This window comes from Acipenser ruthenus, chromosome 30 (genome assembly GCF_902713425.1).
Source record: "Acipenser ruthenus chromosome 30, fAciRut3.2 maternal haplotype, whole genome shotgun sequence".
NCBI classification, from domain to species: Eukaryota; Metazoa; Chordata; class Actinopteri; order Acipenseriformes; family Acipenseridae; genus Acipenser; species Acipenser ruthenus.
This window is the reverse complement of record NC_081218.1, coordinates 14,831,886-14,855,170: the sequence shown is the minus strand read 5'-3', so window position 1 is coordinate 14,855,170 and position 23,285 is coordinate 14,831,886. Positions and strand designations below refer to the sequence as shown.

Genomic DNA, 23,285 nt, shown 5'->3' with positions numbered 1-23,285 from the left:
GGCCAGTGCATTCATGTCTGTAAGTCAGGGCAGTGCATTCATGTCTGTAAGTCAGTCCAGTGCATTCATGTCTGTAAGTCAGGGCAGTGCATTCATGTCTGTAAGTCAGGGCAGTGCATTCATGTCTAAGTCAGGGCAGTGCATTCATGTCTGTAAGTATTTTTAAACTTGGTCTAATTAGTGACAGATCGATACATGCCTGTCATGGTTTGCCACCTTTCCTTTCTCAAATGTATTTTGTTCACTAAGTTAGGTATTCTTTGCTGTGTGCACTGGGAGGCTAGGTGACACAGTGGGCAGCCTTTCTGCACTGGAGTCCCAGGTTCAAATCCAGTTCAGTTCACATGTGCAATTAGTTTGTCTCAAGTGAGTATTTGCCCACATCACAAAACAACCTCACCATTTGATGAATTCCGCGATTTCCTACAATCAAAATACACATGCAAATGTTTCAGATCAGTGGTTTTAATTAATTATTTCACAGACTTTAAGAATTAGAGCAAAAAAAAATAAAATAATTCCAAGCAATCATTTTTTTCAAAATATTCACATTTTATTGAGCATTACAAAGACACCCTAACCTGTGGTGTGACCTGAGAAGCTGCTACATTGTATTTACCAGCAACTGTGAAGCACTGATCCGGCTGGGCAGGGAGGGGGCGGGCCTTGCAAAGAGAGAGAGTCCACACACGCCAAGCTGACCTAAAGGGAGCATTTCAAACTGGAGCCTAAATCCAGACTGAAGAGCAAGGCTTTACAACACCAACGCAGTCTCGACTGGGAAAGATCTGATGGTAACCCGAAGGAGACCAGCCTTTCCAGGATGTTTACTGTCTATCTTCCAATAGCGATGAAAACTGCAAGAACTAGAGGTTGGAATCAGTCTCAGAACCATGTGGAGAAAAATGCTTTGAAAGTCCTGCTGACAGATACAGAATAATCACAAAAAAAATATGAAAGGAAACCCAAAAAACTCTGTCCAGGTTACATGTTTACATTGGTGGCACAGATTACACACAGCGATCAATCCTATAAGAAAGAAATAGTGGCGTGATGCTGGCGGTGGACAGACTGGTCCATATTAATAAACTAGGAGGGCTAGAAAAAGCCATGCCAGCACACTTCTGCTTTACAAACACACATCTGCTGCACACAGCATCTCAGGTCCTCCTCTCGAAGACTTTTTAGATACAAAATAACACCCTCGTTTGATAAACGTATAAACGACCATAACATTACATTAACACAAGAAGCAAAGCTTCGACCCTCCGCTGCAGTCCTTGAGGAACCTCAATATGATCTGTCAAAACCCCAATAATGTCGTTTCTCAGTCGAAGCGATTACTGAGCAGGCTGCCACGTTTACAACAAAAGGATGACAAACACATTTCAGCGGCTGGATATTTTCAAGCAGGGACGCACAGCAGTTTGATCCATTCCTGGTTTTACTGAGAGTTTAGTAAGACCCACCTGAGCTTGCTGCCTACACACTGTGGCTGATCAAGATCATAATAAAACCTGGAACGGGTAATACCGCTATGCAACAGGAGTCTTACTGCCATCCCTGAACTGTATGCAAATACAGCACCCTGCCAGGCAAAGCTGATTGAACAGGACCGCAGCAGAGTAAAAGCCAACACTGAATTGAAAAAAAAAAAAAAAACATTTTAAAAAGGATGAAATGAGCTTATGTATAAAAATGGTCATGATTTTCCGCATCTTGACATCGATTTCACCTCGTTCATTGTATCAGATGGCTTGAGGAGTCTAACCTCCCAGTCCAGCCCGCTTCCTAACAGTCTCAGTGCTGCTGGGAGTGCACAGAGGGACAGACCGCTCGCAGTGAGGGGTGGTTTTGATCGCAGTGCACTGCCGTCCTTTGCCCACACGGTGGTGCTATTTCATTGTGTTTTCAGACGGCTCTTTCTTCTGCTGTCGTTGCTGCTGCTTCACAGTCCCTTTGCTGATTGACAGGAGTTCACGCAGATCTTTGTTCTCAATCTAAACCAAAAAAAAAAAAAAAAACATTTTATGTATGTATTTATTTAGGACGGCTGCTTGAGGTCCAAAACGTGCTAGTTTTTACTTTTAACCTTCAATTAATAGAGATGAAGAAATTCTGACATCACCTCTAGTTTTTTTGTTCATGAGTGCGGACAATTTAAAAAATAAAAAAAGAGATATTCTTTGATTTTGAATTTGCTGGAAAACAGAAAGCGTAATTCTAGTGAACTGCTGGAGTACTAACCCATGCTTTCAAACCCACCATTTCCTTCCTTGTATCAGCGTCAGTCACATCACTGCTCCTTCACTGTGCTGCTGCTGTGAATATTTTGCGCTGTCTTGGAAATACATGCATACATAGAAAACACAAGAGCCTTGGGGAGCTGCGTTTTATACCTTCTGTCCGGCACAGGTCAATGGAAAGGACGGTGTGCTTCTATTAAGTGTGGTGTGAGTTTCAAGCCATGCACACTAGCCCTGCCTCCAGTCCTGGGTTTCAGAGCTGCTTTCAATGAAGTCTTATTTAAAATGCTCAGGAGCCTGATGTTAAATGCATTCTGCAGACAGATAGGACTTGTTCAGGGACTGTTCAAACTCCTGGGAGCTGATCAAAAACTACACCTAGAATAATGTTCGGAACACCAGGACTGGGCGCAGGGCTAGTGTGAGTTTGACGGCCAGTGTGCGGTTCGGCTCTGCTCACCTCAAGCTGTGCCAGCCTCTCCTGGACGCTGCAGAAGTGCTGGTCGTCCACGTGGACCGCTTTCCTCATGACCGCTCCCATCTCACAGATCCGATCAACCTGCACCTGCACCTCCTGCAAACACAGACAGAGAGAGAGAGAGAGAGAGAGAGAGAGAGAGAGAATTCAATTCAAGCCGAAGCAGTAGTAGTAGATTTTTTGTTCAGTTTGACTGGGTTTCAGAGGGGCTCTACTGGACCTTGGAGTGCTCCTGGTGGAGGCTGAGCACGGGCTTGGTGTCCATCTTCTTCTTGGCGGTCATGAAGAGCAGCATCTGCTTGCGGTACTTCCCCATGATCAGCTCCAGAGCGTACTGGTGCTCCTCCAGGGACAGCCACAGCTCTGCAGGGACACCGCGTTCAGGCAGCGAAGGCAAATTACAACATTTATATCCACCCACAACTTCAAGCAGTCAGCCTATGGCAGGCAGAGCAGCGTTTCAGCTCACGCCTTCGTCATGAATAACGGCGTCGCTGAAACGCTTGTCTGCTTGACTTCAGTCACACTCCACACTCTCACCCCTGTTCTCCTGCTGCAGCTCCTTGATCTGGGTGTTTTCCTGGGTCAGCAGAATGTGGGGTTTGTATTTCGACAGGTCCTTTAGTTCTGGGCAATCTTCCTTGTACTGAAACGAAACTAATCCATATTCAAGTGGGCACCGTAGAACAATCTAGCTGGACAGGATACTGCTGTTGCCAAACATTCACTCAACGGAGAGATCAGCAGCTTCAAGTCCTTGAGACATTCACCTCCCATGCCTGCCTCGTTTGGCACCGTCGTAGCCCCTCCCCTCCCCCGGCTGAGCCCCTACCTTGTCTGGCAGGGCTGTGCCCACCTCCCTCATGCCCTCCACGCGCTGATTCAGGGCTCCAGACTGCTCGACCAGAGACTCTGCTGCCATGTCGTGCTCCTTCAGTCTCTCCAGCAGAGTGCGGGCGTCTCCCAGGATCTTCTGCATCGTACACGCCATCCCTGCATCGAGAGGCTGTCAGGCGTTTATCATCAACCAAGGCTGTATCACCTCACTCAATCAAACCCATACTGTGGAAAACCTGGCACTGCCAGCAAATATCATACATATGGCACAGGCACGCATTGTGTATCTCAATGCCATTTAAATACATTTATTGCAATAAAGCACAGTACGGTTTTTTTCTAAAAAAGAACTAAGCTAACGTGTTGACAATTAGTCTAAAGTGATCTTTAGTCCATATACCATGCAAAATCCACGTTATGGCAGTTTGAACACACGGTCTCTGCCATGAAACGTGCGTGCCCTGACTAATGAAACTGATTTACACAAACCCCCAGCAACTGGCAGTTATAAATTACATCTTCAACTAATAGCACCGCGTTAGCAATGCCGCAGATTAAACTTTCAACAGATCTCAATAGCACTGAGTCAGTATAGCGCTGCTGCTGCAGCTCTAAGACTACCGTACCACGTACGGAATATTACGCTACATTAAAGTGCACTAGTATGCATATTCAAATACCTATATAAACACACTTTTCACTCTCTTTGCGTTTGATCCATCCGTCTGGATAAAACTTCCTGTTGCTATACAAGGAGGGAAAAAAATATTCAGTCAGTGTTTTTTTTGACAAGTATTTATTTCGTTGGCAATATTGTCCAGACGTCGCCGTCCGATCTACACAACGAAACATCTTAAGGAAATGTCGGTCTAGGACGATAACAACAAACAAACACACCGTACCTGCTGTCGAGCCCCTTCAGCGGTCTTTCCGCGTACCTGACCCCGCTCCCCTTCCTCTCCAGCCCGGCCTAGACGCCTCTTCACTTCCGTTCCTTAGACCGGGGCGGCAGGCCGCGTCTGCAGGGTCTTAGCGCCTTGCAGAGGAACGGGAGAGAGTGAGACAAACAAAAAACTAAGTTGTACGTCTCTAGTTCTCCTTAAGGACCCGCAGTGTGTTTTGTATCTCATTTGGTAGCAATAGCATTTTCTGCTTTCAAAAATGAGAGTTCATTCAAGAATGAAACTTTAAAAACAAGGCCCTGAGTCCCTAGTACTTCAACTAAAAAAAACACTTTACTTTTTAACTGGTTTAAAAGACTTTCTCCGTAATCGACCCTGAAAGTGACACTTTAGTATGTAGGAAGCAAATGTTGATGTTTCTTCATAGCCGTCAAATTTTCATACCAAAGGTGATCATATGGGCTCCGTGTTCAACAAGACAGTTCAGGCTTTTCAACTCGCAATCCAATGCATTCTGGTGCGTTTTACCTGTCTCAGGTACCATTCTTTCCTTTAAGAGAAGCAGGACCACGCTTACCAGAATGCATTGGGTTGTGAGCTGACAAGCCTGAACAGTCCCAAACTGACCTGTTGAACACAGAGCCGGATAGTCACCTTATTCATAGCAGTAGCATATCCAAGCTTGTGTAAGAATTTGGATTAGTAAATCTATACTTAACGAGTCAGCCCAAGTGTGTGTGTGTGCGTGTGCGTGTGCGTATCCTTGACCCCAGAGCGTGATGCCCTTGTAGATGTAAATACCCCTTTCACAGCAGTTGATAAGTACTGGGCTGTGATCTGTCAGTGCGGCTCTGTTATCTGGCCTTGTGGTGTTTGTTCTGGTTCCACGATAAACACTCGCAGCCAGCCTGCCTGATCCTCTGGGCTCCCCGCGAGGCAGCCACGTGTTTGCAGAGAAGCGGTGCCGTCTCAAGCTGTCGGGGCGCTGTTTGACTGGCCTGGGGGAGCACGCACCTGGGCAGACAGGCAGGCAGGCAGTGCAGCACTAACACCGTGCTCTCATCCCTCTGGTGTGTGTCTAAGTGGTCAGCTGGATTCGAGGCAGCCACACTCAGAAACGAATCAGAAGTCCATAAAGCTGATCTGAATGCATCTGTTTATGCAGAGTGGACTGTCATTGTCATTCTGCGTGCAGAGCTACACTCTCAGCGACGTTATAAGTGGAGCTGGCTGCTAATTGGATGTGACTTTTAATTCTGTATGCCAGCAAACACTTAATCTAAGCAAACGCATGGGAATACAGCGATTAACAAGACTGGAGGCATTGCGGCTTGGTGTGTCGGGTGCAAGCGTGAAATGAATTGCTGATCCTGGCCGGGGTTCTACAAGGTTCACCCCCCCCCCCCCCCCCACTCTCCGGAGGCTTCCCAGGCTGAGCACACACCTCCAGGGCTCACTAACCTGGTAGTGTCATTGTTTATCATATTATAGTCTAACGCAATCCGAAACACAGGGGGCTGGGAGTGCAGGGTAGAAGTTTGGTGCAAAATGAATGAATGTTCGTGAAGGGGAAAACATGAAAAAAGATGCCTGAGAGAGATCCCAGGTTGTCGTATTGCCCTGCAGCCAGCCTCACAATGTAGTAGTTAAAGACGCAGCCTTGCCAAATTGTTGCAATGAGGCCTAATCTTTAGTTCTGAATGGGCCGGATCGAGAGGCTGGTTGCTAGGGTTCAACGAGGTCCATATCCTGCCTAAACAAACCTCCTCAGACAGAAGCCAGGCGGGAGGGAGGCTGTGAGATGGATGGGAAGAAATCACTTGTGTCACAGCAGCCTTAATTGACTCTGATAAAGAGCTGAGTAAGGCTTATAAGCAGTGCACCCCCATCACTGCTCTGTGCAAGGCATCAGCGCTTCACACAGTACACTAAACAGGTCCAGCCTTGCTACTAGCCGGGCCATCCCGCACAGCAAAGCGAGTTTTTGAAAGAAACAGTATTATTTTGCCCTTTCCTTATTAAAAAAAGGCTGCTACAATGTCCTGGGGGCGTCCTTTCATTTGTTACTGTATTTGGTTATTTCGTATTTTGTGATGGTGTTGTATTTTTTCAAGACATGAATTCAGATGACCCTGCCTGTATTTTGTTAAGCTCATTTCTCATGACTGCAGTATTATTGTAATGCTGTGAGCAATGCAGAATAACAGGCTGACCTCGGAGAGCGTAGGAACACCAAGCGTTTCGGAGACCGCTGGAACGGCTTCTGCGCTCCCCACAGTGACAGCTCTGATCCCCGGGCTGAGAAAGTGCGGGGGCCACCCAGCTCGGAATGAGGCTCTTAGCCCGGGGTCGACCCCAAGAGCTGGATTTATGGGACTCGGAGCTGTGAAGGGTACACTAGAAGAGTTCGGAAATTCAAAGTATTGTTTTTTCACGGGGGTTGGTTGTGGGGGGGGGGGGGCTTCTTAATCCTCGTCCATTTGTTTTTGGACACAGGAAGCATCAGCGATACTGACCACCATCAATCAACCGCTAGAAGATTATTTAGTATTTATAAACACAGCATAGTGGGAATGTCTTAATGAGGACTATTTCCTGCCCCCCCCCCCCCCCATATTCATGGGCTCTCGATTCTTTGGTGTTTAACTCTTTCAGTACCAGAACTGCTGGCTCATATCTCCAGTATCACTTTCTAACAATCTTTAACTGAAGCTTTTTTTTTTAAAAAAGCTACACCAGCATGGTCAGTTGTGACAGTTACATTGATAGAGCACCACGTTACAGCCTATTCATAACAGATCACTTTTTATCAATGTAGCGCCCCCTGCTGGTCTCCAGACAAGATGGGCAACTCAAACCCCCCTTGCATCCCCCCTGGACCACAATGGATGCTCATTAGCGAGTCGGATAACAGTTAATTGCCACGGCCCCCGGAGTAAACAGAGCGGATGAGGGATGAGACACACAGGCGAGGACGGAGTGTGAGAGAGGGAGAAAGGCCAGAGAGAGAGAGGGAGGGAGAGAGAGAGAGAGGGAGGGAGACGGTCCAGCTGGAGTCGACACACACACACACACACACACACACACACACACACACACACACACACACACACGGCTTCCTGGAAATCAATCCCAGGGGACCCTGCATATACAGGCGTATGAAGCAGACATGCTTTCACTGCTGATGCGATTCCTAGGGGTCTGTGCCCAGCTGCTGACTGGCTCACGTTCCTGTTGCTGCTCCTCAGTCCAGGTTCCATGTTACCTGCCTGAAACACAAGCAATAGAATCGTGTTGTGTTTTGCTGCTATGTTTAACAACACTCTGGCTATAAAACCAGTATGAAACAACGCAGAAGGCTGATTTAAAAGCAAGCAGCTTCAAATGATATTTTTTTAGTGTTTACCTTTACCTTTTTAAGATCCTTGCAAAACCCTCTTAATTTGTCTAATGTTTCTTGTATTTGAATTGTGCATTGCCCTGAGTGTCTTTAAATTAGTAAGGAGAGAGTAAAACAAAAGAAACCTTGATCTAAAGTGACTATTACTAGAGGGCATAGGCTTCTGTAAAGAGACCGGTCTGGCTAACGTTACACAGAAGAAAGAACCTTCTCACTATCAAAAAACAGACCGGATTTGAATACAAAGTCATTGAAATAACACAAGGGGCAGTAAAGAACAGGACAATGGCATTGTTGAGGTACTTGCTAACCCTGAACACCCGTTGTCACCCGATGCTTTTAAAACATGCATTTTAAAACGTCGCAGAGTCTCCAGCGTTCTGGAAGTGATGACGGCTGGACTGCAGCCATGGCCTCCGACTGTGGCCTGGTGAAAAGCAGCTATACATTAGAGGAGGCTTGTTCTCTTCAGAAAAGCCCAGTGCTTTGATACAGAGCCCAGCGCAGCTCAGAGGGCAGCGACTGCACAAAACTCCAGTTTTGTTTCATTCAGAGAGCTTATTTATATATAAACTGTCTCTTACAGTTTGTTATTTGTTAACAAGTCGTAGTTTTTATTAATAGTTGGTCAGTTAGAAAACCCAGGGTGCACTTTTATGTAATATGAAAAAAAATGCTTTCTATTTTGATGAACCTCACTCTCGGTGTGAGTCAACCACAGAGTGACAGGTTGACACAATTGGCCTTGACAAGTTTAGCTTGTATCTCCCTGACTGTCCCGCTCCCTTCTCCCCTCTATTTTCTCTCCCCCCTCCTCTCTGCAGTGTTTGATTTATGCTAGCTGGGGGCGGCCCTGCCTCTGACCCTGTGTGTGGGAAGTGAGGGAGAGAGATCGGGCCGCAGCGCAGCTCTGTGGTGTGTCTGGAGCAGCTCCGTGTTTGCAGAGAGACTCTGTGAGATAAATAGGGGGAGAGGGGCCAGAGCAGCCCAACTAGGAGAGAGGGAGCACCAGTCAACACAGCAGCACACACAGGGAGGAGACACAGAGCGAGGAGACACAGCGAGGAGGCACACAGCGAGGAGACACACAGAGCAAGGAGACCCAGAGCAAGGAGACACACAGCGAGGAGACACACAGCGAGGAGACACACGGAGGAGACACACAGCGAGGAGACACAGCGAGGAGACACACAGCGAGGAGACACACAGCGAGGAGACACACAGCGAGGAGACCCAGAGCAAGGAAACACAGCGAGGAGACACACAGCAAGGAGACACACAGCGAGGAGACCCACAGCAAGGAAACACAGCGAGGAGAAACACAGCGAGGAGACACACAGCGAGGAGACCCAGAGCAAGGAGACACACAGCGAGGAGACACACGGGGGAGACACACAGCGAGGAGACACACAGCGAGGAGACCCAGAGCAAGGAGACACAGCGAGGAGACACACAGGGAGGAGACACACAGCGAGGAGACACACGGACGAGACACACAGCGAGGAGACCCAGAGCAAGGAGACACAGAGCAAGGAGACACACAGGGAGGAGACACACAGCAAGGAGACACACAGCGAGGAGACACACAGCACTGGTAAGGGTCACTACTTTGTCTAGGGGACCCAGGGAAGAGAGAGAGCTGAGGGGAGGCACGCATTATAACACATTTATGTAAATTATATCAATTAATTTATTTGTTGTTAAACTATAGTTCAAGCAGACAAATACCGGGGGGAGACACCAGCCAGAACGTTTTGCCCCAGTTACTGAAGAGTTTTGCTAGTTTTGAAGTAGGGGAGAAGTGTTTATTTGACGCATTTGTGCGATTTTCTTTTCGCGACTGGATCTAAGAAATGTTATGAAATGTACCATTTGTAATATACAGTTATGGAATGGAATCGACACAAATTAGGAATAGTTAAAGAAAAGAAAGCTTCACAGCTTTCCTGTTCCAGCACAGAACCGCTCACAGCTTTCCTGTTCCAGAACAGAACCGCTCACAGCTTTCCTGTTCCAGCACAGAACCGCTCACAGCTTTCCAGTTCCAGCACAGAACCGCTCACAGCTTTCCTGTTCCAGCACAGAACCGCTCACAGCTTTCCTGATCCAGCACAGAACCGCTCACAGCTTTCCTGTTCCAGCACAGAACCAGCCCACTTAATATCACAGAAGCATGAAGACGGACCTGTTTAGTGTGCAGTGTTGAGACTGCTGTTGATTTGCAGCGTTTGAACAACAGAACGCGTTGTATTTCATGGAAAGCAATGGTATGAATGCACAGTATATAACCAGGGCAGAAATGCTTCACATTACAACACTACAGTGTTAGTCAAATATATTAGTCATCGTTTAGAAGTACTGTTTTTAAGTGAGGTCTTCTGTGAGTCCGTTTTGGGCCTGCTTTATTTAAAGCGCCAATGTTCCTGTTTGTATTATTAGTTAATATATCGTACCTGTTGTTGTCACTGCAGTAAGGTTACACGAGTCAGGGAGTACTGCACGGTCTGTTCTTATTCATTGACTAACTATGACCACAGAATAAACAGTATTTCTTAATGCTGTGCTGAGCTGTGCTGTGCTGTGTGTGTGTGTGTGTGTAGGGGTCACTGAATAGGAGGTGTACTAAGCTCATTTCTACTTTGCCCTGCATGATCTCAAACCCTAACGCAGCCTTGCTGGTCCCCCAGCCAAGACGGGCAAAACCCTACAAACAAGGTCCGACCCGCGCTGGCATCGCCCCCCCCCCCCCGACACTGGCCATTAGCTGTGAACTCTCTGAGTACCCGTACAGAACACTGGAAGAGAGAGTTCCATTACTATCTAAAGAGGAAACAGGAATTTGTGACCCAGTCTGAGAACAGTAGCTGTGTCCTGCCTGGGCTTGAAATCTTTGCCTTGTTCTTGTTAAACTTTAACCTGGGTGCAAATATTGCCTCTACAAACATGACAGGAGGACAAACATTTCAGACAGGAGCGCTTCAAACCCTGAGGGGGGGGGGGGGGGGGGGGGGGGGCAAGGACGTGATGGGGGGGGGGGGGCTTCCTGTCCTTTTCAAAATCCAAAAAAGCACACAATCCAGCGATCCAAACAGCTCCAGTGTGACTGTGACAACAGATGATAAATATGTAATTCCCCTCTCTATTCCCCAAACATGAATCAATGACTAATGTAATTGAATGTGGTTTTTTTGTATTTTTTTTTATCATGGTTGTATTTATTGTGAGTGAGTCTCATTGCAATAACTCAGATGTCAGGAGGTCAGATGTTTCTTTGATAAACAGCAAGGGTTATGGGGTTTGGGTTATGAGGTTTGCAGGGTTATGGGGTTTGGAGGGTTATGGGGTTTGATGGGTTATGGGGTTTGATGGGTTATGGGGTTTGGAGGGTTATGGGGTTTGGGTTATGGGGTTTGATGGGTTATGGGGTTTGGGTTATGGGGTTTGATGGGTTATGGGGTTTGATGGGTTATGGGGTTTGGAGGGTTATGGGGTTTGATGGGTTATGGGGTTTCGAGGGTTATGGGGTTTGGAGGGTTATGGGGTTTGATGGGTTATGGGGTTTGGGTTATGGGGTTTGGGTTATGGGGTTTGGAGGGTTATGGGGTTTGGAGGGTTATGGGGTTTCAAGGGTTATGGTGTTTGGAGGGTTATGGGGTTTTGAGGGTTATGGGGTTTCGAGGGTTATGGGGTTTGGGTTATGGGGTTTGGAGGGTTATGAGGTTTGGAGGGTTATGGGGTTTGGAGGGTTATGGGGTTTGGAGGGTTATGGGGTTTGGAGGGTTATGGGGTTTGGAGGGTTATGGGGTTTCGAGGGTTATGGGGTTTGATGGGTTATGGGGTTTGGAGGGTTATGGGGTTTGGGTTATGGGGTTTGATGGGTTATGGGGTTTGATGGGTTATGGGGTTTGGAGGGTTATGGGGTTTGATGGGTTATGGGGTTTCGAGGGTTATGGGGTTTGGAGGGTTATGGGGTTTGATGGGTTATGGGGTTTGGAGGGTTATGGGGTTTGATGGGTTATGGGGTTTCGAGGGTTATGGGGTTTGGAGGGTTATGGGGTTTGATGGGTTATGGGGTTTGGGTTATGGGGTTTGGGTTATGGGGTTTGGAGGGTTATGGGGTTTGGAGGGTTATGGGGTTTGGAGGGTTATGAGGTTTGGAGGGTAATGAGGTTTCAAGGGTTATGGGGTTTGGAGGGTTATGGGGTTTGGAGGGTTATGGGGTTTGGAGGGTTATGGGGTTTGGAGGGTTATGGGGTTTCGAGGGTTATGGGGTTTGGAGGGTTATGGGGTTTGGAGGGTTATGGGGTTTGGAGGGTTATGGGGTTTCGAGGGTTATGGGGTTTGCAGGGTTATGAGGTTTGGAGGGTTATGGGGTTTGGAGGGTTATGGGGTTTCGAGGGTTATGGGGTTTGGAGGGTTATGAGGTTTGGAGGGTTATGGGGTTTGGAGGGTTATGGGGTTTGGAGGGTTATGGGGTTTCGAGGGTTATGGGGTTTGGAGGGTTATGGGGTTTGGAGGGTTATGGGGTTTCGAGGGTTATGGGGTTTGGAGGGTTATGAAGTTTTGAGGGTACAGGATTGCTTTTGTGTTCCAAGCTGCCCTCAACAACAATCTCATAGCAAAACATTCAACTAGCTGAGTTATTAAACCCAAAACACAAGGAATCATATCATAGGAAAGCATTGCTTATCATAGGTGACAGCTAGCTTACTAACATGTTAACAAAGGCTGTTAATTAATGGCTAATTATCAACTAACAAAAGACAGCTACAATTATTCAGCAAATACCAGCCCACTGCTTCGAGATTATCATCTCTCAACAGTGATTTCATTTTGTTCAATCATTTTTATTCGTTTCTAAGTAGGTGTATTCACAGGTTTATAAAACTGAGTCACGGGTTAATAAAACTGATTTTTATTTAATGTAGATAAACTATTAAACTACAACAGGGACCAATCAACTAATTAAATAAAACAACCGAATATTTAGTGAGAACTACACAATAGAACTAATCAAATCAAATCAAAACATTTTAAATAATAGCAATACATATTTAAAGTGAATAATACGATAATACCATCACACGGTTAGCGAATTCAATCAAACAGGAGACTAGAAATACACATCCATCCATAGCTACACAACTCCCAATAGTGGTACATCGAGAAACACTGAAAGACAATCTTTTTAAAGTCTTTCTCAATGGAAAGGTGCTGTGCTCAGTAACACCTGTTGCACAGGATTGAAACGAATGGAGATTCTAGTAAGGGCGGGAGGGGCTGCATTGGAATGTGGAAAAGACTGCTTATCATTTCAATGTCCCAATCCAGAACTGCACTGCATATTATAATCAAATAAGAAGCCAGAAGGACTCAGGAAGACTAATCGGATTAAGACGCTTGTGTACAGATGGTGTAAACAGTTTTGACCTAATGACCACGATTAAAACGGTGTTTTGTTTGTGTAACTCGGTGTGGTCTTGTGTAATTCAACGCTCTCGTGTTTTACATACATCCTGCAAAAAGACCCACACAGTAAATCCATTAAATACAGAATTCACGCAATGACGTGTCCGTGCAAATGCATTTACTAAGTAACTGATATGTAAATACACAGGAATGTCACGTTAGCGTCTAGGGGCTGGAAACAGCTGACGGGTCTAATAGGACACCAGCTGACTAATACCTGAGCACAGGAAGTGAATTTAGAGTGTGGTGGAAGTATATATATATATCTAAGTATATATGAAAGACGACATGCTTTCTCTGTCGTTTTATTCAGACAGCAGAAATGCGTTTTCTAAAAGCCAGCTCCAGCAGTTCAGTATTTATCGGTGTATTTATTTTCACAGGAAATAGACCCTTGAGATTAAAATGAACCTCATCTCCGCGTCACTTCTGATGAGACATCAGCCTATTTGAACCTCCAAATGCTGGGTGTCCTAAATACTGAAGCGACGTTCGGCTAACTGTAGCCAGCGAACTCAGAGGTCCCAAGTCTCATCCGCTGGAATGCTAGTCCAGGCTGTTTAGTTAATTACCAACTTTTGTCTTTTTTGACATCACCTAAACGGTGATCTTACATAGAAGTTTTACTTTGCGGGCTGTGCGGCGGCTCTGCCGGTTCTGATCTCAATGTGTGGGTCAATTGAGTGGTCTGGAACTGTGAACTGCGTTCTAATGGAACTGCGAACTGCGTTCTAATGGAACTGCGAACTCCGTTCTAAAGGAACTGTGAACTGCGTTCTAATGGAACTGCGAACTGCGTTCTAATGGAACTGCGAACTCTGTTCTAATGGAACTGTGCATTCCTTTAGTGCAGCGTGGTCACTGATGAACCCCATTCTAACAGCATAGCAGTTGTTGTAACAGGCTGGGACTTTGCCCTGCTGGGATGGGGACACGATAAGAACAGCGTGCTCTCCTGGGTCCTGGCCACTGCACACAAACAGGGGGCTTCTTTCAAGCAGTGCGGAAACCCCGCTGTCTGAAGCCTGCCTGTCTCCCATCACGCACCGCCCCACACTCCTGCTTCGTATAGTGAAAGGACCTCGGGCAGAATAGATCGATGTGCAGGAATTCAAATCACTTTACTAAGAATCATGCTGGCCAGATATTTCAGGAGATGGCCCGGGACATTCAGAGTCAATGAGGCTCTCTTGAAACAGTCACTCTCCAGCCCTCTGTTTACAATCCGCAGAACTAAGCCGTCACTAGGCTGTATTAAAACTCATTTATTTATGTTTTCCCACGTTATCCTTCAACAGGCAGACAGTTCTTTCACATGAACAAAACGCACTGAGCAGGTCTCCTCCCACAGTCACTCTCTCCCTCCTGCAGCACCTCGGACAGGCTTCCGAGCGCGGGACTGGCTGCAAAGGGAAGCAGCTGGGTGGTTAATGACAGGAAAGAAGGTGTTGAAGAAGGAAGTGCAAGACTGCCTGAAAGCAAGGCTCCTAAACAGAGATTTCTTTAACCTACTGCAGTACAATGTATGTTCATAATATGTGTTTCTTTTAAAACTGCCCCCCCCCCCCCCCCCCCCCCACTCCAGGAGTGTGAAACCGACTAATCCCACTGTGTTCCAATTGGCTCTTCCAGATTCAGAAACAGAAGGCTGCGCGAATGAGAGAGTGGGAGGAGTCAGAACTCAGCATGGCTGCCAACAGTTACATTGCAGTGCCTGATGGGTACTGTGTGTCGGAGCCACTGCAGTATTATGGTGAGCAAAAACAAAAAGGGGATGCGTCACTTGAGTTCCTACCCTTAAAGGAATGCAATGCTGGTAAGCCATCATCTTTCGTACAGTGTTGTAGGGGGGGACAGGTTAATGGTTACACCCTGGTTTACCAGATATACTTTGTAAGGGCTTGGCAGCTCAGTGGAGAGGGTTGGACCTGATCCAGGAACCTCAAAGATGAACGTCTTCCCATTGAGCTGTAGCTTCAGATCTTCAGCTGTTAGGAGATCCAGAGGGAATAATGAGAGGTCTATTGCCGAAAACTCTGATATTTCCCACCAGGTTTAACACAAATGTATTCTTTTGAGAAAGAATAGGGTTAAAAGCACTGGTCAGCGCTGTGTTCTACACAGTGAATAAAGCACAACCCGTCCTCATGAAGCTGGGTCCTGCCTGGCGCTATCTATGGTCCCTGTTTTATCGCAACTTCCTCTGCCTCTTTTCATCAGCTGGTCGGTAGCATTTCTGGCAGCTCCTCTCTGCGCTTGTGATGCGTACATCTCTGCCTGTGTGTAGTGTTTACACAGTGCTGTCTCCGTTTACAAACACTGATACTGGAGAGCGCTTGTGGAGGGAGAGTCCGGGACGCTGATGGGAAACAGCCTGCTCTGAAACACAGACTCCACCACCTCCCTCACACCCACACACCCAGAACTAACCCTAACCCTTTTCTCATACAGTTGTGCATAAGATGCGTAAGCACACATGCATTCACCATGTATCTACCATGTAAATACACAGTGAGGAGAGACACTTCATGTAAAGGGTTCCCCTTACTAATATCAAGGTAGGTTTGATGCAGCCAGCATTGCATAAGTCTACAGCAGACATCTACAACAGCCTCTCCCACACTCAGATGAAAGCATCTTCTAAACTCTGTACTGCTGCTCAGTCTTACTCCCATTGGTAGATGCATTCACTGAGCTACAGCACAGCCCCTGAGCTGCCATGAAGTCACTGCAATGCATAATTACTTCATTACTCAATCCTGCAGGGGTCCTGCTCTTGGGTCCTCGATTCCCCCCCCCCCCCCCCCCGAGGGGTGTCCAAGCTGAATGCCGGAAACACGTGCAGACGATTCATGCTCCTCTGGGATCATCTCCTGTATCAATGACGTCACTGGACCCGGTCCCCCGACAAAGTGACTAAAACCATTGCTGTTAATCCAATTAGCTTGACCGCTGTCCAAAAAGCCCGGAACGAATTCCTGCTTTCTGGTCAATGAAAGTGGATTCGGAATAAGTCAGCTGCATCCTGTTTTTGATGTGTTGTTTTTTTCACATCTCGACCAGTTCAAAGTTTTTTCATTTTTTTATAGGTTTTCTATTGCGTCTCTGTGGGCTCGTGTATCATTTTTTAAAAAGTACAATCAATTCCGAATTCTCCTGTTTCTACTACATGCGCCAGTCGCATACACTCCAGCTGACCCCAGCTGCATCTACAGGAAATCAGAAACCCATTGAGCAATTTTAAACTCTCAATCACATACACGCACTGGTGAACTACATAAGTTACTTAAAGGCACAGTAACCGATTAGGAAAGGATCATTGCAGAGTTATGGATCAGGTCGTGTTTTATGTCTTTACAGATGTCCTATCAGACCACCTGAGCTACCCTCTACAGGAGGCAGATCACCAGCTCTCCCCATTCAGCCAGTATTCCGGGATGCAGTTCTCGCCCATGCTGCAGGGGGCGCCCTCCTCTCAGTCCTGCTATGCCCCCTACCCATATTGCTTGCAGTACCCCGAGGGGCAGTACCAGCTGGGGGGGTGTGAGCTGGGCAAACCCTCCTACACGCTGCCCTCTGAGCTGGACCCCAGCGGGGTGCCCGTCCTCCCTGGCATGGCTGGCATCCCAGCTCTGAAGCGCCCTCGCCTGGGACTCCGAGGGCAGGAGGAGCTGTGTGTGGTGTGCGGGGACAAGGCCTCTGGGTATCACTACAATGCACTCACCTGCGAGGGCTGTAAAGGTACGGAGAGGCAGGAGGGTACTGAGTCTGGCTTGTTATCGCTAAGCCAGCGTGAAAAGCTGCTTAACCCATTATTATTTACAAGCAAAACTATAAAACGCTCGCTAGGACTTTGGAGGTATTCGGAGATTAGAAGTGTTCGTTGTTCATTTTAGTGGCTTTGTCGTTTTAGCATTTCTAAGAAAATTGATTAAAATGTGTGGTGTTGCCCTCGCTTCATAGACTCAAGCGAGTGCAGCAATCAGATTTCTGGAAGGCGCGATCTGCAAATTCATTATTAGCTCAGATGAAAATACCATTTGTGACGTACTGTACGTGTTTGTATTTTATACGAGAAAAAAATGTGAAAGCCGACGAAATGCTGGTGTACACATGATTCTGTTAATTCAAAGCACCTTGCATGCTTTAGTGGGTCTTGCATTGCGCTTGCTGGACTCAGCAGCACTGAGATGGCAGGCGCCGGGCGTTACAGTGACGCTGTCCATGTCTGCAGGGTTCTTCCGACGCAGCATCACGAAGAAGGCGGTGTACCAGTGCAAGAGCGGCGGGCACTGCGAGATGGACATGTACATGCGCAGGAAGTGCCAGGAGTGCCGTCTGAACAAGTGCAGGGCAGTGGGCATGCTGGCAGAGTGTGAGTGGGATTCTTCAAGATGCTTGATGCACTTCTGGGGAAAATGAGTTATTAGGAACCGGACGGGCATTGATGGGGCGAGTGGGTCGTTACTTTGTAAAAACATGGCAAAGCAAAGTACAATATAGGATTCTAAAGCACATGCATTGTTGATGTGCGATGACTGTGATAAAGCATCAGATTAAATCACGGTCAACCACATAATGGTTGATGGATACAGCCCAGTGTCGCTCTTCACAGTGAGGCTGGCCGCTCTGCTCCTAGCACCAGCCTCACTGCCTCACCCTGCTCCCTGCCTCTCCCTGCCTCTCCCAGGTCTACTGACGGAGGTTCAGTGCAAGTCCAAGCGACTCCGCAAGAACGCCAAGCAGGGCCTGGACTTCCTGTGCAGCATCAAGCTGGAGGACGAGGGGCCAGAGAGCAAGCAGGTCTCCTCCACAGCCCGACAGCCTGCCCAGGTAGTCCTCTCACATGTCCTCTTCTTAACGTCTCACCAGCGGCTGTCACAAATCAAATGCCCGCTTTTACACAGAGAGGCAGCTGACGGTGTTTTTTTTCAGCAGCCTGCTTCAGAAAATGTTGATGACGGTAAGTACAGCACTTGCATTAAAAAAATAAAATAAAACTTTTTTAGAAATCGTGAGCACAATTGAATCTGCAAGGTGCTCGTGTGAGCGGTCAGGATTTGAGGTGTTGAAAATGGAGGGTGTATGTTTGACCGATTGTTTTTTGGTGTCTGTGTTTTAGGAGCGCGTGGAGCTGACCTCTCAGGAGCAGCAGCTGTTGGATTATATTGTGGAGGCTCATCGCAGGTACCGAGCGCCACAGGAGGCCCCCCGAAAAAGTGTAGGGCACCCCTTCCTCTGTTTCCACTGCTAGCCCCCGTCCCCTCTCCTTCTCGCTCCCTTCACCCATTCAAATTCCTTTTCCTACTGAGCAATTTGTGGGGGTCCTAGAATGTGTGCTGCCCTCCTTTAAATGCTAGAGAATGGATCTTTCTAGAGCAAGGCTGTACATGATATGCAATGCGTGCAGTGCACTAGTATTGAGGGTAGTATACTGTCACATCAAAGGATAGTAATGCACATATAGTGACATGGAAACCCAAGGCGGCTGTGTCATGTTATAGACTGCGTGTTATAGTACGCTCTGAACAAACTGCAGCAGCCATATCCACTCATTCAGGGACTGGGGTTTCAATACACTGAATCCCAGTACAGGGACCTGACCCTGACTCAACGGTGCTCCCTTTTTCTGTTTCCTCTTCTCTTGCGTTCTCTTCTCACGGACACAGCTGCACAGCCACTCCAACTTGGCAGGCGAGTTACTGAATGAGTTTCAGGCAGAACTGGGAACCTTTGCATGAGAAATCACAGCCAGACTAACAGTGATGAAGTTTCCCAGAACATCGTCTCCGAATGGCTCTGCTGGTAAACAGCAGGGAACGTGCAGCCACACAGCTGGAGGTCACTGGGGCATTATGAAACTCTTCAGGTCGCCGGGCTCTCATCTCAATGCATTCAGCTGCCTTTGATCTTTTACGCTGTGTTGGTGACTGTGTATCTCCCTGTTTCTCCAGCAGCGAGGCGAGGCGGCTGGCCCTGGCCTGGGAGCCCTGAGGCTGTCCGGCACAGCAGCACTGCATGAGTTCACTAAGAGCCTGCCTGGTAAGCTGGTCACCCTTCCCCTTGGAACAGACTCTTCCCTGGACCGGACTGCATTCAAGCAGCTGACACAACCATGCATCTAACACAACCATGCATCTAACACAAACATGCAGCTAACACAGATCTCAGCTGATGTAGAGCTCTGCAGGTCTCACATGTCACTTGAAAAAAGACGCTCACATTTATGGCTATTCCCTTTTTTAATGCTGTTTATTTTGAAGCAGGTTAGCTTCAGTGCCGTGCACTAGACTTAAATATAGACTGTCTGCTGTTCTGTGTCTGCAGAATGCACCATGGGATCTCTCTCTCTCTCTCTCTCAGGGTTCCTGCAGCTGCACCACGATGATCAGGCTGCGCTGCTGAGAGGCTCCATGGTTGAAGCCATGTTCCTGCACTCAGCCCAGCTGTACAACGAGAGCACTGGAGAAGGGCTGCAGCGGGCGGGACCAGGTAGGACGCAATTAACATCTGTGCTATGAGGGATCCCATCTGATTTCTAGTGTTGAGGTGTCAGATCCATTGAGCCCTAGATCCTGCCTTTAGCACCTAAAGGGTCACCCATGTGAGGCACAGCTGGACGCCTCCGCTCTGTGCAGACAGACAACTCAAGTGTGTCTGCATCGACCTGGTCAAGCAATCCCTGGTGTGACGATTGACACCCGGAGTGTGGTTCCATCCGCCCGTCATCTTTCTGTGATCTTTAATCCGAGCCCCGAGCGGCTTCTTCAGTAAACGGGGTCCGTCTTCGTGATCTGTGTTTCAGACGCTGTCGGGCTGCCGTGGTTTGCTGGGTATGGGACGAGCCTTGATGGGAAACCAGTATACTCACCAAACCCTGAGCAAGACGCCTCAACACATCCTCCCGGTACATCATGTAGATATATAGACGGGCTTCAACAGCACCCTGTTCATAAAGATTATTTAATAAAAAAAACACATTCTTTGAATAGCCAGGCTCAGCTCTGTTTTGACTGATTATAGTTATGGTCTCGCCCTAGCGTGTGAGCAAGTGTGCTTGGAGGTGGGATAGCTGACCCAGGCTGTGCTTCCCTCCTGCAGCTGCTGCTGGAGACGATGTGGTCAGGCCGGTGTATAACTTCTACAGGAGCCTGCGTGACCTGAACGTGACGGAGCAGGAGTACGCGCTCCTCGCTGCCATGGCGCTGCTCTTCTCTGGTGAGTCAAACCCACGCGTGCCTCAGAACCACAGGGGCTCCCACTGCAGAGCCCGCATTTCATAGGGTTACACCCGCAGACCCTGCAGGCAGTCATTGTGCAACCCGCAACATGAAACTGAAGTGTGAGATCACAGTGATGTCAAAACACAGAGGTCTGTCACTATCAGCATGTGATTGCACGTGCGCTGCATTCATTGAGGGGTTCTTAATTCAACTTGCAAATGATATCATTTTTAAATGAACCAGAGTTCTTTTGATTATGGATTTGAAATGTCGTTTTAATAACTCAGATGACTCGGCTTGTGAGGAAACATTTTTATCACTCCTTCTACCAACTAGTTTTAATATTATTATTATTATTATTATTATTATTATTATTATTATTATTATTATTATTTATTTCTTAGCAGACGCCCTTATCCAGGGCGACTTACAATTATTACAAGATAACACATTATTTTTAAATACAATTAGCCATTTATACAGTTGGGTTTTTAATGGAGCAATCTAGGTAAAGTACCTTGCTCAAGGGTACAGCAGCAGTGTCCCCCACCTGGGATTGAACCCACAACCCCCCAGTCAAGAGTCCAGAGCCCTAAACACTACTCCACACTGCTTAATAGCATCCTCTATTAATTCTTGTTGTACCACAATTACACTGAATATGCCTGGATGCAGTCAGCCTGGAGCTTGATCTATAATAGAAATCACAGACCACAGGTCAGAAATGCCTCCCAGATTGGAAATGTCTGTATCTAGGATGAAAGGGGCCCGATTCTAGAAACTACTTCCTGCAAATAGTCAATAGCATATATATTTGTTTCACCATACCACAAATAAACAAGATTCAATGTGTTTATTTCTTCAGTGTAAAAGGCTTTTTTTTCTTGTGATGATGATGCAGTAAGAAGCTCTGAGAATGCTGATTACTGTACCTCAGCGTTGCTGCACTGCAGTCAGTGTTATCTCTTAACACCCTTGCACCTTCTCTAACCCCTCTCAGACCGCCCGTTCCTGAAGAGCCGGGAGCAGGTGGAGAGACTGCAGGAGCCGCTGCTGGAGCTCCTGTACAAGTTCTCCAAGCTCCGACACCCCGAGGATCCCCAGCACTTCGCCCGTCTGCTGGGCCGGCTCACGCAGCTCCGCACGCTCGGCCACAACCACAGCGGCGTGCTGAGCCCGCTGCTCTGTGAGACCTGGGAGCGGCAGTGACGGGGGTAGGACCCCCCTCACCCTCACACAGGACATGGTTTGAAATGGACCCAGTGTGGCTGGTTGGAAAGCGGTCTCTCCAGTTCAGGTTTGATGGAGGAAGAAGCACCCACGTGAAAATGGCCACGTCTACCAATTGTTTCATTTTCGAACAGTCTGAATATGCCTGGATACGAGTTAGTCTGGGGCTAGGCGATAGCAATCCCAAACCGCCAGTGTACAGAAACGCCATGCCTTTACAAGATCATGAAAGGCTCCCACATTGGTGATGTGAAGTCACCATTACTACCTAGCAGAAATGGATCTCTCCAAATGGGTCTCCTGAAATGTGTTCGGGGAACCTCACCAGCATCACTACAACCCAGAACTGCTTACAAATAATAAAAAACAAAAAGCCAAAGCAAGCAGAAACAGTTGCCAGACCAAACCCAGAACCGTGTCCATATCAGGGATATGTATTTCTGCCCTTGTTATAGATTTGAATATTGACTGCAATGCCGACTGGTCCAGCCCCAGCTTGCAATTGGAGGGAGACGGTTTAAGAAGGGATACTGGATGAAATGGAGAACCAGGCCTACAGCTTAGAGGAACGCATTCAACCTTTTGAATTCGCATCATATTTATTTTTCCCAATTGATGTGTTCAGGGATTGAAATAAGACTCCTGTTGCATAGCAGTTTTCCCAGTTCCAGGTTTTAAAATGAGCTTGATTAGCCACAGCTAACAAATTAAACTCATAGTGAAACCCGGACTGGATCACACTGCTATGCAAGGGGAGTCTCAGGTTCCTGTGGTAAAGAGGAGGGCAGCCGTTAACATGTCCCCCTGCGACAGCCCGCCCCCTAGTGGATGAAAGAAATGTGTTCTATATTTCTGACACGTATTCCTATTCACAAAGCACAGCTCCAGCCAAAACAGACCATCAAGCCCAATGCGATTAAACTTGATCAGTGTTTCTGAACTGGGACCAAAAGCCTTTCTCATTCCACGCCAATCATGTGATCATGTGACCACTACCAGCCCCGCCCACTCTACATTAGATAGTGCGCAGCAACGCCAATGACATTGAAAACGACCTTTTATTTCATGATACTATAGAGAAGTGTTTTTAAAATAACCTATAAAAATGACCCAGTTCTGTTTGAGCAAGTACGGGGATTATCTTTTGTATAGCGTTCCTTTTGTATAAATGAAAACAAAGTGCCTACAGTGTGTTTGTATTATTGTTAGGGTTAACATGAGACATGCTTCACATGTACTTGTGTAAAATAACAGGGCGCTCCGTTATTATCGTTGTACTGCTCAATAAACATGTCGTCTGAGTTCTGGTTTTTTTTTTTTCGTCTGATTTTTTACACGCAATAAATATGGATGGATTTCTGAAATACGCCTCTTGTGCAGTATTGTGTTTGTCCAACAGTGTAATCCCTTACAAAAAATGTATTTAGCACAGTAAAAACATAACACAGTGTAACAAAGCATGTTACAGTACAGGTAAGCAATGTTAAACACAGAGAGGTA

General features: G+C 47.2%; 2 protein-coding genes across 11 annotated transcripts; one reads left to right on the top strand and one right to left on the bottom strand.

Annotated features, from left to right (window-relative positions):
* Positions 1–531: 531 nt before the first annotated feature.
* On the bottom strand, positions 532–5,048 carry LOC117962399 (suppressor of IKBKE 1-like). Of its 5 annotated transcripts, XM_059004701.1 has the most exons (8): positions 4,908–5,048; positions 4,464–4,597; positions 4,242–4,306; positions 3,557–3,717; positions 3,265–3,370; positions 2,945–3,087; positions 2,707–2,820; positions 532–2,000 (listed from the first exon to the last, which is right to left on the bottom strand). In XM_059004701.1, exons 4-8 carry the CDS (start codon positions 3,713–3,715, stop codon positions 1,896–1,898), a joined length of 627 nt encoding a protein of 208 aa, XP_058860684.1. In that variant the 5' UTR covers positions 3,716–3,717; positions 4,242–4,306; positions 4,464–4,597; positions 4,908–5,048; the 3' UTR covers positions 532–1,895. The 5 variants fall into 5 exon arrangements, with proteins under 5 accessions (XP_058860684.1, XP_058860685.1, XP_058860687.1 ...); XM_059004702.1 differs by lacking the exon at positions 4,908–5,048 and having other exon boundaries at positions 3,557–3,730; positions 4,464–4,623; XM_059004704.1 differs by lacking the exon at positions 4,908–5,048 and having other exon boundaries at positions 4,256–4,306; positions 4,464–4,622.
* A 3,658-nt stretch (positions 5,049–8,706) lies between these two features.
* LOC117433418 (bile acid receptor) lies at positions 8,707–23,197 on the top strand. Of its 6 annotated transcripts, XM_034908323.2 has the most exons (12): positions 8,707–9,457; positions 14,631–14,855; positions 14,965–15,148; positions 16,693–17,073; positions 17,567–17,707; positions 18,023–18,165; positions 18,455–18,553; positions 19,287–19,374; positions 19,696–19,824; positions 20,138–20,239; positions 20,434–20,550; positions 21,556–23,197. In XM_034908323.2, the coding sequence occupies exons 2-12, from the start codon at positions 14,763–14,765 to the stop codon at positions 21,762–21,764; spliced, it is 1,686 nt and encodes a 561-aa protein (XP_034764214.2). In that variant the 5' UTR covers positions 8,707–9,457; positions 14,631–14,762; the 3' UTR covers positions 21,765–23,197. The 6 variants fall into 6 exon arrangements, with proteins under 6 accessions (XP_034764214.2, XP_034764213.2, XP_033911561.3 ...); XM_034908322.2 differs by lacking the exon at positions 14,631–14,855 and having other exon boundaries at positions 8,734–9,457; positions 19,290–19,374; XM_034055670.3 differs by lacking the exon at positions 14,631–14,855 and having other exon boundaries at positions 8,734–9,457; positions 21,556–23,196.
* The last annotated feature ends 88 nt before the right edge of the window (positions 23,198–23,285 follow it).

Excerpts from the sequence above, each read along its gene's own strand:
- LOC117962399 (XM_059004701.1), bottom strand. The coding sequence starts at position 3,715 with ATGGCGTGTACGATGCAGAAGATCCTGGGAGACGCCCGCACTCTGCTG. Across the intron at positions 3,371-3,556 it reads GCACAGCCCTGCCAGACAAG|TACAAGGAAGATTGCCCAGA; the intron begins GTAGGGGCTCAG and ends GTTTCGTTTCAG. Across the intron at positions 2,001-2,706 it reads AGAGGCTGGCACAGCTTGAG|ATTGAGAACAAAGATCTGCG; the intron begins GTGAGCAGAGCC and ends TTTTTGGTTTAG.
- LOC117433418 (XM_034908323.2), top strand. The coding sequence starts at position 14,763 with ATGACAGGAAAGAAGGTGTTGAAGAAGGAAGTGCAAGACTGCCTGAAA. Across the intron at positions 19,825-20,137 it reads GCTGCAGCGGGCGGGACCAG|ACGCTGTCGGGCTGCCGTGG; the intron begins GTAGGACGCAAT and ends TCTGTGTTTCAG. Across the intron at positions 20,551-21,555 it reads CATGGCGCTGCTCTTCTCTG|ACCGCCCGTTCCTGAAGAGC; the intron begins GTGAGTCAAACC and ends AACCCCTCTCAG.